Source organism: Macrotis lagotis, chromosome 2, assembly GCF_037893015.1.
Source record: "Macrotis lagotis isolate mMagLag1 chromosome 2, bilby.v1.9.chrom.fasta, whole genome shotgun sequence".
In the NCBI taxonomy this organism is placed as follows: Eukaryota; Metazoa; Chordata; class Mammalia; order Peramelemorphia; family Peramelidae; genus Macrotis; species Macrotis lagotis.
In genome coordinates this window covers 16057392-16068527 of record NC_133659.1, presented here as the reverse complement: position 1 = coordinate 16068527, position 11136 = coordinate 16057392, and the positions used below count along the sequence as shown (strand labels likewise).

Genomic DNA, 11136 nt, shown 5'->3' with positions numbered 1-11136 from the left:
CTTCGGGGTGGGCGCACGCCGCGCCGCCCCGCCCCCGCCCCCGGCCGCGGGCCCCGCGATTGGCCGGTTTGAGTAACTGGCGGCAGCCGCGGGCCAGTGCGGAGCCGCCGCCCCCGCCCGCGCTCTGGGCCGTCTCCCGACCCGTAGCTTCCCCCTGGGCCCGCGCGCGGGGCCGCTGGGGGCGGGGACACGAGCGCCCGCGAGAGCTGCGGCGGCCCGAGCCCGGCGGCCAGGCCTCGGCGGCCCGATCCCGGCGGCCCGAGCCCGGCGGCCCGAGCCCGGCGGCCCGAGCCCGGCGGCCCGAGCCCGGCGCGCGCCCAGCCAGGCCCCGCGAGCCGCCCGCGCCGCCCAACCGCCGCCGCCCGGTCGGGGCCGGGCCCGGAGCTGGGCGCGCCGCGGGGGCGGCGGCCCGGCGTGTCCCGGCGCGGGGGCCGGGCCGGCCATGGAGCCGCGCCGGCGGCAGCGGCCATGAGCGGGTGAGTCCGCGGCCCCGCGGGGAGGCTGAGGCCCGCGGCGCGGGGAGGGGCGGGTCGTGACCGCGGGGCTCCGGCAGGTGCGGCCGCCGAGGGGACGATGCCCGGGGTGCTGCCCCAGGACGGCCAGGGCCCGCCGGCCCGCGGGAGCCCCAAGAAGAGCCGCCTGTCCCTCAAGTTCTTCCAGAAGAAGGAGGCCAAGCGCGCCCTGGACTTCGCCGAGGCGCCGGACGAGGAGGAGCGCGAGCCCCCGGCCGCGGGGCCCGAAGTGTGGGTGCCGCGGGGCGGGGGGAGGGGCGGGGGCGGGGGGCGCCGGGGGGCGGGGGGAGGGGGGGGGCGCCGGGGGGAGGGGCGGGGGCGCGGGGGGGGCGCCCGGCCCTCACCCGCCTCCGCCCCGCAGGGACCAGGTGGTGCCCGCGGCCGCCGCGCACCCCTCGCCCCTGGGCTGCGACAAGCGCGACAGCCCGCTGCCCTTCGTGGGGCTCAGCAACCTGGGCAACACCTGCTACCTCAACAGCGTGCTGCAGGTGAGCCGGGGGGCGGCCGGGGGAGGGGGCGCCCCCCGCGCCGCCCCGCGCCCCCTGACCCGCGCCGCGCCCGCAGGTGCTGTACTTCTGCCCCGGCTTCAAGAGCGGCGTGAAGCGCCTGTCCAGCGTGATCGCCCGGCGCAGGGAGGCCCTGAGGGACGAGGCCGGCCCCGGCCCCGCGGCCGACAAGGTAAGGCCCGGCCCGGTGCCCGCGCTGCCCCCCGGGCCTGGGCACGGCGGCTCGGGCTCCGGAGAAGAGCCTCGGCCCGCTCCTCCGCTCCCGGAACGGCTCCGTCCTGCTGAACTTGGCTTTGACTCGAGAGAAGGGAAAGCACTCTGTTGTCGCTTGTCTGATGAAGAGCTCATTTGTGTTTCTCTCCTGCAGGGAAATTGCAAAGACGACAACCCGGCAAGCTACGAATTAATATGCAGCTTACAGTCTTTAATCATTTCAGTTGAACAACTTCAGGCCAATTTTCTTTTGAATCCAGAGAAATACACGGATGAACTTGCTACTCAGCCGAGGCGGCTGTTGAACACGCTCAGGTATAGCCCGGGATGACGTTTAAGTGGTTGCTCTAAGCTACCGAGCATCCACGTGGAACCCGGCCTCCCCCTCCCCCAAAGAGGCAGCCTAAGCAAGACTATGAATACTGTGGGCAGCTAGGTGGTGCGGTGGACAGAGCACCGGGTCTGCAGACAAAAACGCTGTCTTCCTTGGGCAAACCACTTTGTCCCATTTGTCTCAGTTTGCTCACCTGTAAAATGGAAGTACAGAAGGAAATGGCAAACCACTCCCAAGAAAACTCCAAATTGGCCATGACTTGAAATGATTGGAAAAAACCACCAGATCCTATTTAATAGTTTTTGGACGGTTTAAAAAATGCTCTTATATACTAATTACAAAACTTCATTAAATTTTAATAGATGTATCTGAATTAAGAATGGAAATTTTGTATTCACTTCATAGCGAATGATTGAATTCTTGGTCTCACTACACCTACTTTTTTGACGTTTTGTCTGCAGTTAGGAAATTTGTAGGGTTTTTTGGGGGGGGCAAGGGGATGCTTGTATATATATTGGGAGGAAAAGGCATATGTAAGAACATTGACAATGTTGCCCAATAATTGTGCTGTTTTAAATTGAAATAATTCAGTCTTGCATGTTAAAAAAAACATACCTTTTTAAATGACAACAATTTCAGTGAAAACTTGTTATTAACAGGGAACTGAACCCTATGTATGAAGGATACCTACAGCATGATGCTCAGGAAGTATTGCAGTGCATCTTGGGAAATATTCAGGAAACATGTCAACTCTTAAAGAAGGAAGAACTGAGAAACATGCCAGCAGACCCGTCACCTCAGCTAGAAGAGAAGCCTGTTCCTCTAAGAGAAGGCAATGAAACAAATGCCATTGAGGATGATGGGTTGACAAATTCCGAGGAAGGGAAAGACAGATTCCCAAAGGGAAATGGGAAAAGGAAAAGTGACAGTGAAGCTGGAAATCCCAAGAAGAAGTCTAAGCTATCCAAGGAGCCTGCAGCAGCTGAAGAAAACCAGAGGCAGACCCGGTCCAAGAGAAAAGCCGCTGGGGACGCTCATTTAGAAAGTTCTCCTGAAGCAACCCCCAAAAGCGGTACCCCCGATGGAGACAGTGGCCGGCCGAGCCACAAGAAATCAAGACTCAAACTAAACTGGCTAAAGCCTACTTCCAAACAGCCCAGCATCCTTTCCAAGTTCTGCAGTCTGGGGAAAATCACCACACACTTGGGATCCAAAGGGTCTTCTAAAGAAACTGATGGGGATCAAGAGGAGGACCTGAAAGGGGAGATCAGAGGCACCTTAAAAGAGGATCCTGAGGAATCTGTACCTCCAGGGAAGAGCACAGAGGACAAAGAAATACAGTCTTTGAGAAACAAAGGTCAGTATCCACCTCTTCCCAGTATCCATTAGATGCAAAGTGGGCTTTAAACCTTCAGTGGCAGGCTTGACTGCAGGCACTTGGAATATTGGGAGGGGGGGTAAGGCAGTAAGAGTCACAGGCAGCAGCCAACTCAGCACCATGGGCTTCCGTCTTACTACGAATAAAAATGCTATGAGAAAATTTGAATGATTTTAAGATTTCCAAGGTTGTTGTTACAGGGTCCTAGAAAAACTGAGTGCTTATAGTGGGGGTGAGCTGGTCATTGTGCTGGTACTGCCACCTGGACACTCCTGCCCAGCTAGTTATTTACTTTTTTTTTTGTTTGTTTGTTTGTTTTTTGCAAGGCAAATGGGGTTAAGTGGCTTGCCCAAGGCCACACAGCTAGGTAATTATTAAGTGTCTGAGACAGGATTTGAACTCAGGTACTCCTGACTCCAGGGCCAGTGCTTTATCCACTGCACCACCTAGCCACCCCCCCACCCTTTTTTTTTTTTTTTTTTGCAAAGCACTGGGGTTAAGTGACTTGCCCAAGATTACACAGATAGGTAAATTGTCTGAGGTCACATTTGAACTCCAGTCCTCCTGACTCCAGGGACTGTGCTCTATCCACTGCCCCTGCCCAGTTAGTTAAAGCAATTAATTCCTGATTTTCTGAAGAGGTTGACTTTAAAAGCCAGGCCTTGAAAAAATAAAGGGGAGGGAAAACATGAGTGTTAACTCATCTGCTAACAATGGACTGAGTGAATGGGCCTAAAAAAAGGAAAAATGTTGGTTTGTTCATGTATTAAGAGTGTAAAATATCAGGCAAGTGTCTTGATTCTGTGCATACCCTTGTAGGGATGGAACAAGTTTGTTTTGAGTTGGTGGAGAAGTTATTCCAAGGCCAGCTGGTTTTGAGAACTCGGTGCTTGGAGTGTGAAAGTTTAACCGAGAGACGGGAGGACTTCCAAGACATCAGCGTGCCTGTCCAAGAGGAGGAGTGTTCCAAAGTGCAGGAGAGTTCAGAAAGTGAGTATGGTTAATAGCCTCAGCCAAGTGGGCCAGGCTCTGCTCTCAGCTGGAAAAAGGAATCCAGGAGGGTGCAATTCAAAACCATTGGCCTCCACAGGATACATGTAAACTAATTACTCATTTAAACCAGCCTCCCACGGAGGGTCCTTGAGGCTACTCATTTCCCACTGGCCTTTCATCAGTTTAACATCTATTCCAAATAGTGAAGCCCTGCTCAGATAGAACTGATGCCCTATCTTAAGTGGGGCATTCCTAGAGGCGTTATTAACTCTGGGAGCCTTTTTGCTTTCAGGCCTTCTTAGATCTTTTTCAGTTGTCTTATTTTACTGACATTTGTAACCACCTCCCACTTTTAAAGCAGGTTGGGTGCCTTTCTTGAACTTGATATGGTCTATATTATACCACATAGAAGTTACTATACCAGTAAAGCAATGGCACCCTGCATCTAGCTAGGAAGTGGGCAGCTGCTGCACAGACACCGTTGCAATCAGGAAGTTCCTGAATGCTTATTTGAAGCCTTGTTTAATGAGTCCAAGGAGTGACAGAACACATTGTCTTCTGCAGTTTCTCCAGAGCCCAAGACCGAGCTGAAGAGCCTGAAGTGGGCCATCTCCCAGTTCGCTTCCGTGGAGAGGATTGTGGGTGAGGACAAATACTTCTGTGAGAATTGCCATCATTACACAGAGGCAGAAAGAAGCCTCCTTTTTGACAAGATGCCGGAGGTGATCACCATCCACTTGAAGTGCTTTGCTGCCACGGGCTTGGAGTGAGTATCAGTGTGATTGGCAGAGGCAGGCGTGTCATGGGCGCCCCCCACTACACCCAGGGAGAAGGGGAGAGGGGAGGAGTCTTGTCACAGATGGGGACCTGATTTTCTAGCATATGGAACAAAAGACCAATGTGTCTCCTCTGTGTCACCTTGCAGCTAACTGAGGCAGATGAGATTCTTGAGTAGTCCTCAGAGATTTAAGTCTTGAATCCATTAGTCAAAGTACTTGAAATGCCAGAAACAAATTCACTTCATACTTGATGTCTATACAGTGATTTGCCTTTTTCTTTGAAAGGTTTGATTGTTATGGTGGTGGTCTCTCCAAGATCAACACTCCTCTGTTGACACCCTTGAAGTTGTCCCTGGAAGAGTGGAGCACCAAACCGACCAATGACAGCTATGGACTCTTTGCAGTGGTGATGCACAGTGGTATCACCATCAGCAGTGGGCACTACACCGCTTCTGTTAAAGTCACTGACCTTAACAGTCTGGAACTTGATACGGAGAATTTTGTAGTGGACCAAACGTACGAGATGGGCAAACCTGACCCACTGAACGAGGAGGATGCCAAGGCTCTCGCTGAAGATTATGATGATGAAGTGTCCTTTCGAGTCAATGGGAATGCGCAGCCCAGCAAAGTCCTGAGCAAAAAAAATGTGGAAGCTGTTGGGCTACTCGGGGGACAAAAGAGCAGGCCGGACTATGAGTTCTGCAGCAGCCTTCGAGCGTCCAACCCGGAGAAGGTCCTTGGGGCCCTGGCTGAGAACCGAAACCCCGAGTCCAGCGGTGTAAGTGGGACCCAGGAGCCGGACAGATACAAGGAGCTCGGTGGCCAGACGGACGCTAATGCCAACGGGCTGGAAAGCAAAGTGGCTGACGTGATACAGAGCTTGAAGGAGTACGAGGGCAAGTGGCTGCTCTTTGATGATTCTGAGGTCAAAGTGACAGAAGAGAAGGACTTTCTGAATTCTCTTTCTCCTGCAACATCTTCCACATCCACTCCTTACTTGCTGTTTTATAAGAAAATTAGTGAGTGAGTGTATTTTCTTTGTGTATATAAACAGATTTGGATAATCTTAAAAAATCGAGATTACAGCAAAGACTCCTTGAGGTAGCAGCTCATTGGCCTTTGGAAGCTCCTAGGTTATTACTGGTCTCTAGTTTTTGTATGAATAGTGAAATTTGAATGACTGAAAACCCTGTTAATTTTTAGAATTCATTTTCTGTGTTCACTAACCACTCTGCTAGAGACTAGCAATACATTAGCTTCTGAGGACAAACATGTAGGTTCTGGAACAATTTATCCAAATAGAGCTCTTTAAAAACACTTTTTAAAGAAAGTTTTACACCTGTCTCTTGTATTGGCTTTTAAAAATAAAGTGCTGTATTTGTATTTTCCATATTTTGGAATACTATCTACTGCCAAAATGTTTATAGATCGTGTGGGTTTGTAAATTAGGAAGCAGCCACCTCATTGCATTTAGTTTTATAACAAAGTCGTAAAGCAGAGAATCCTTTGAGGCTGTTAAGACACACAGATTCTAGAACTTGCATGTTCACACTGGTGTGAATTCTGTGCCTTGGATCACTTTGGAAGGTGTATCTCAGAAGCCCTTGGTCAGCAATCCTTGCCCATCACTACCTTGGGAAGGATTTTATAGATTATATATATATATATTTATGATTATGATTTTGTACTTTAGCAGATCCGTCAGGTTTGGACAGAGTAGTCTGGATTTCTTCATAGTCATATTGCTATATAATGTGTAAATAGGATATAAAAATTTAGAGGTATGACCTTTAGGGTTGGTTTTTTTTTTTTTTAAAGCAGGGAGGGCATTCAATTAAAAATGCTTAGCAACTATGTATACAAACGCACTAAAGTTTTGTACTTAACAGCTTTCTACCCTAAAGCATCTGGTTTCTTTTCAGAAACAGAATTTGTGTATATATGTGGAATAAACATTCATAATTACCTTTACAACAGTATTTTCTTGTATGAAAAGTAATATACCAACTTTACCAGATCTTAAAGGTTTACTTACTTAAAGAATTGAGGACACTGTTTATTTACCCTACTGAGTACATGAAAAAGGGGGAGCCTTATTTGGAGTGAGCCAATTGTTTTATTGAGAAGACCATTGTCTTTTAAGGCTTTATTTGGACATGATTTAACAGTCATGATTCTGCTTATGTTAAGAAACACTAGGACCAAATAGATCTCCAGGGAAAGGAAAATATAATTTGGTCCAGTGTTGCCCCCTCTTCCATTTGCTGAGGCCTAAAATGCACAAGCAGGGTCAAAAACCACCCTGTGGCCTTTATTAGGCTCCCATGTCAATTCATCACCAAAGTCAGCCTCCTCATTAGTGCCCCCTCCCCACGCTCCTAGTTTTCTTTCCTTCAGGTAATAGTTTTTGAACCACACGCATACACAGTCTTAACAGTCCTCTCACCAGGGTTTGGGCCTTCAATGTACTGACCTTCTAAAAGATGGCATCCGGAAATGGACACAGCACTCTGCGCATGGGCTACTACTGCCAGACTTGGCTTTCCTGAATATTCTTAAGGCTCCTGTGATTACATTCGATTTCTTAGACTGCTATACTGTTTAGACAATGGACAGTGACTGCATAAATAATAATAAATGACACAATAAAGATAATGTGTTTGAAGACTTTGGGTAAGGTATTTTTTCAATAAAAATAAGTTGTTAGGAAGTAGTCGGGGTGTTTTGAGGTGGTTTCTTCCCTTAAGGCAGAGGTCCCTATGTGAAGGGATTTGGCTGTGAGTCTGAAGGTAGACTACAGAGGTATTTAAGGCATTTGGGCCAATTTGGTCTTGCACTATCCCTTTTGTAAATGAACAGGATCCGAAGCACGTTCCCAGTCGCTACGATTCCTTTTACTTAACAATTCCTTTCAGTTGGCTGTAGATTACCTTGCAACAACTGTGGTACCTCAGGTGGATACGAGTGGACTGTGGGACCACACTGGCAAACAACTAAGCTTGAGGGAGGCAGCCCCACCCCGCCTGACACTGAGGGAACCGGACTTACCTTTGAAGACGCCACCTCCGCTCTGCTCCCTTCCCCAGCCTCCCCATCACAAACTTGCCCGTTCTCGCAGCCTTGGTGAGCTGGGCTGTGCTCAGTTGTGAACACAGAGGCCATGGGGGAGCCGCCGCCAGTAAGAAGAGGGTGTGGGTCCTGGCTTCAGGCAGAAGGGCTTCCTTTCCTACAGCAGCCCCACTGACTTTCTAGATGAGGAAAGGAGCTGATGGGGCCCCAAGACAGTCACAATGAGTTCATGCCAAAGCTTGGCAGTGGGAAGATGAGTTAAAATCCAGCTTCAGACACTTCCTAGCCATGCACCCCTGGCCAAGTCACTTCACCCCTGCGTCAGTTTTCCTCGCCTTTAAAGCAGGAAAGGGTAACAGCACCTGTCTCTTGAGTGGTTGTGATCATAGCTTAGCTTGTCCTTGCTATCATCGTCCTCATCCTACTCACCTAGGACTTGCTCTGGTTTCCTCTCCTCATCTCTCCCCCCTCAAGCCCAGGGAGGACATGGGAGGGTCTCTCTAGGCACTCACCTTTGGGCACCAATTGGCAGCCAGCCTTTGGCTGTCCATCTGCATACAGGCCAGGCTAGATGCTGCTCCCTCCTCTGGGTCAGTCAAACCGGCTGCTCAAAAGGGTTTGGTCTATCTGGACACATTTTACAGAATCTGGCTCCAGATCTGGTGTCATCGCCACAAGAAGTCATGCTGCTGAAACACTTCTAGACAGAAGAAAGATCTGCTTCCCTGGGATCAATGAACAATATCATTCAAAGACAGGACACAAGACAATGATCAGCACTGCTTTAAAGAGCATCAATTTGTGCACAAACTTGAAAGTCACTCAAATGTTCTCAAGTCCAGACACTACTGAATTTTCCTGCAAGAGGGTTAGAAATGACTCCATCCTTCTTCATCTGATACTTTCCAACAATAATTTCTCTAAAAAGTCTTTTCAAGGGGCCAACACAATCAGAGGCTATTCAGAGTGGTTTTTCTTTAAGGAACAGGTAAGATAGATTCTGAAAATACAACCCCAGCACCAATTCACAATCATACCCAAATGACTTGCAGCCCCCTCGGAGTGATGGTACTGGAGAAGCTGGTGCTTGGTGGTTTGGTTTTCATGGCCTGTGGGCATCTTGTTTCACTGGAAAGAAATACCCAGGGGGCGGCTAGGTGGCGCAGTAGATAAAGCACCGGCCCTGGAGTCAGGAGTGCCTGGGTTCTGATCCGGTCTCAGGCACTTGATAATTACCTAGCTGTGTGGCCTTGGGCAAGCCACTTAACCCCATTTGCCTGGCCAAACCCCCCCCCAAAAACCTTAAAAAAAAAAAAAATAGAAGCCAGAGAACCAAATCAGAATAGGCTCCAGACTCTTCCAACATTTAGGACAATCTAGCCCAGTCACCCGTCTTCTGGAATCTCCAGGAATTCTACCTGCTATATCGAGTCTTGCCTCAGATGACGTGTGTGTGTGTGTGTGTGTGTGTGTGTGTGTGCACATATGTCTGTGTCTGTGTGTCATTTCTGCTCTTCACAAGATGTGGATGGTCAATGGCCACCAGGCTATAGGACACTCAGTGCAGCAACTTGGAACTAGGGAACTGTTATCTCTAGTTTCTTCATTCTACAATGTCATATGCTCCAATTATCCCTCTGCAAACAGGTTTGTTGCTCTTTCTTGGATCTAGGTAGTCATCAGTCATAATTTCATTGACTTTGGAAGCAACAGATAAAATGAGTTTTCTATCAGCCTCTGCCACCACCAACAAATGGGAAAGTTCACATCGGAATAAAATAAGTGAAAACATCCACATATTTAATAAGTACCTTTAAAATAAACATTACTACATTAAAATGGTTCAAAAATGCATCTGAAAAAGCTAATATAAATTAAATCTATGAACTTAATGTAAATAAATTTAACATTAGGTATGCTATAAATAATAATAAACATATTTAGTGTACCTTTGAGTCATAAAAATGGCTTTTAAAAAGCTTAGAGCATCTCATCAGCCATGATTTTTATGCGGTGACAGTCCACATTTGACAATTTAGTATCATTTTGGCCACTGAACTCTTCCATAAAAGTAAACGAAGGCGTGTTGTCCAAAATGAAGTCCCAGATTTTGATTTTTCAATCAAACTTGTGATTCTCACTATTGACACCATGGCTCTCTTTTCAATAAACTGGGGAAGTGCTCGGTCCTGTTTCTAGAGATCCACTTTGCGAAGACTCATCCTGCTGAAGGAATCTCTGGGGGAGAAAAAAATAAGGGAAGTTTTTAGAAGCAAGTCATTTCTGCCCCCACCCTGCTGAAGGAGAGATCCTCCAAGTTCCCCACTCTCCTCCAGACCGGGGGGGGTGCGCCTCCCACCTCATCTCCTCCCCACTCTGCCCTCTCTCCCTCTGCCACTTGGTATCGATGTCTTTATTTAGGTCATTTATTCACCTCCTACTGATGTTGCTCGCATGTTTATAGGACCTGCTGCTTGCTTCCTTGGAATGTAAGCTTATGGCAAGCAGGGATCCTGGGGTGCTGGCCCAGGGCTGCCACCTGGTGGGCACTTTAGATAGGGTGCCCAGGGCACCCTCATCCATCCGAGCCCCTGACACCGTCCATCACCCTCTCACCTTGGTGATCCCTCTGTGCCTGGGACACCGCTCCCAGCCTTCCTCCGGCACTGCCACGTGCAGAGGGGCCTAGGCCAGCTGTCCTTTGTCCCTGACTTGGCTGTGCTCCTGCCTCTGGGGCTGTGTCCGGTTGCCCTTCCCTCTTTGATAATTGTTCTTGCTCTTTAGAAGGGAAGCTCCTGGAGGACAGGAACTGTCTTCCTTTGCATCAGAATCCCAGGGCATCCTCACACCTATATAAATGCTTCTTAGCCTTTCAGGACAGTATCTGTGTCTGACTCCCTCTCTTCTTTGAGCTCTTCATCCCAACATTCGTTGGTGTCCCCCAAAGCTTAGTCCTGGGGCCTGTTATCTTCCCCACTCTTGGAGCTCACCCACTTCCTTGGGGTTAATTATCAGCCTATTCCTAGGATTCTCAGATTTCCACATCCAGCCCTAGAATCCTCCCCTAAGCTAAGGATGTATGTGCTACAGGCATCTCAACATATCCCAAACAACCCACTGTCTCCGCAATCCAAATAGTCCCCTCTCTGAAGTCCTATTCTGCCAAGAGCACTGCCACTCTCCCAGTCACCCCTTGGTCCCATCTGCCACGGATGCCCAAGTAGTGTCATCTTGTTGCTTCTCCCTTCACAGGCATCTCATCCACCTCCTGCCCCTTAGAAGGGCCTTCGTCCCCCACACCCTCTTTGCTTCAAGGCTCACTTCTCCATTGATTACAAGGACAGTTCACTAG

At 49.4% G+C, this 11136-nt stretch overlaps 2 protein-coding genes across 7 annotated transcripts in view; one reads left to right on the top strand and one right to left on the bottom strand.

The window, feature by feature from the left end:
* Positions 1-420: 420 nt before the first annotated feature.
* USP1 (ubiquitin specific peptidase 1) lies at positions 421-7380 on the top strand. The gene is made up of 8 exons (XM_074221280.1): positions 421-743; positions 874-1000; positions 1077-1190; positions 1386-1546; positions 2225-2922; positions 3763-3933; positions 4501-4702; positions 5001-7380. The coding sequence occupies exons 1-8, from the start codon at positions 574-576 to the stop codon at positions 5740-5742; spliced, it is 2385 nt and encodes a 794-aa protein (XP_074077381.1). The 5' UTR covers positions 421-573; the 3' UTR covers positions 5743-7380.
* The window catches only part of DOCK7 (dedicator of cytokinesis 7), a 168536-nt gene continuing 158672 nt past the window's right edge, over positions 1273-11136 (bottom strand). For all 6 annotated transcript variants that reach the window (XM_074221272.1, XM_074221273.1, XM_074221274.1 and 3 more), the window contains one exon: positions 1273-10022. In XM_074221272.1, the coding sequence (XP_074077373.1) occupies positions 9980-10022 (43 nt within the window). In that variant the 3' untranslated portion in view covers positions 1273-9979. The remainder of the gene's footprint in view (positions 10023-11136) is intronic.

Excerpts from the sequence above, each read along its gene's own strand:
- USP1 (XM_074221280.1), top strand. The coding sequence starts at position 574 with ATGCCCGGGGTGCTGCCCCAGGACGGCCAGGGCCCGCCGGCCCGCGGG. Across the intron at positions 1,001-1,076 it reads ACCTCAACAGCGTGCTGCAG|GTGCTGTACTTCTGCCCCGG; the intron begins GTGAGCCGGGGG and ends CCGCGCCCGCAG. Across the intron at positions 3,934-4,500 it reads AGTGCAGGAGAGTTCAGAAA|TTTCTCCAGAGCCCAAGACC; the intron begins GTGAGTATGGTT and ends TGTCTTCTGCAG.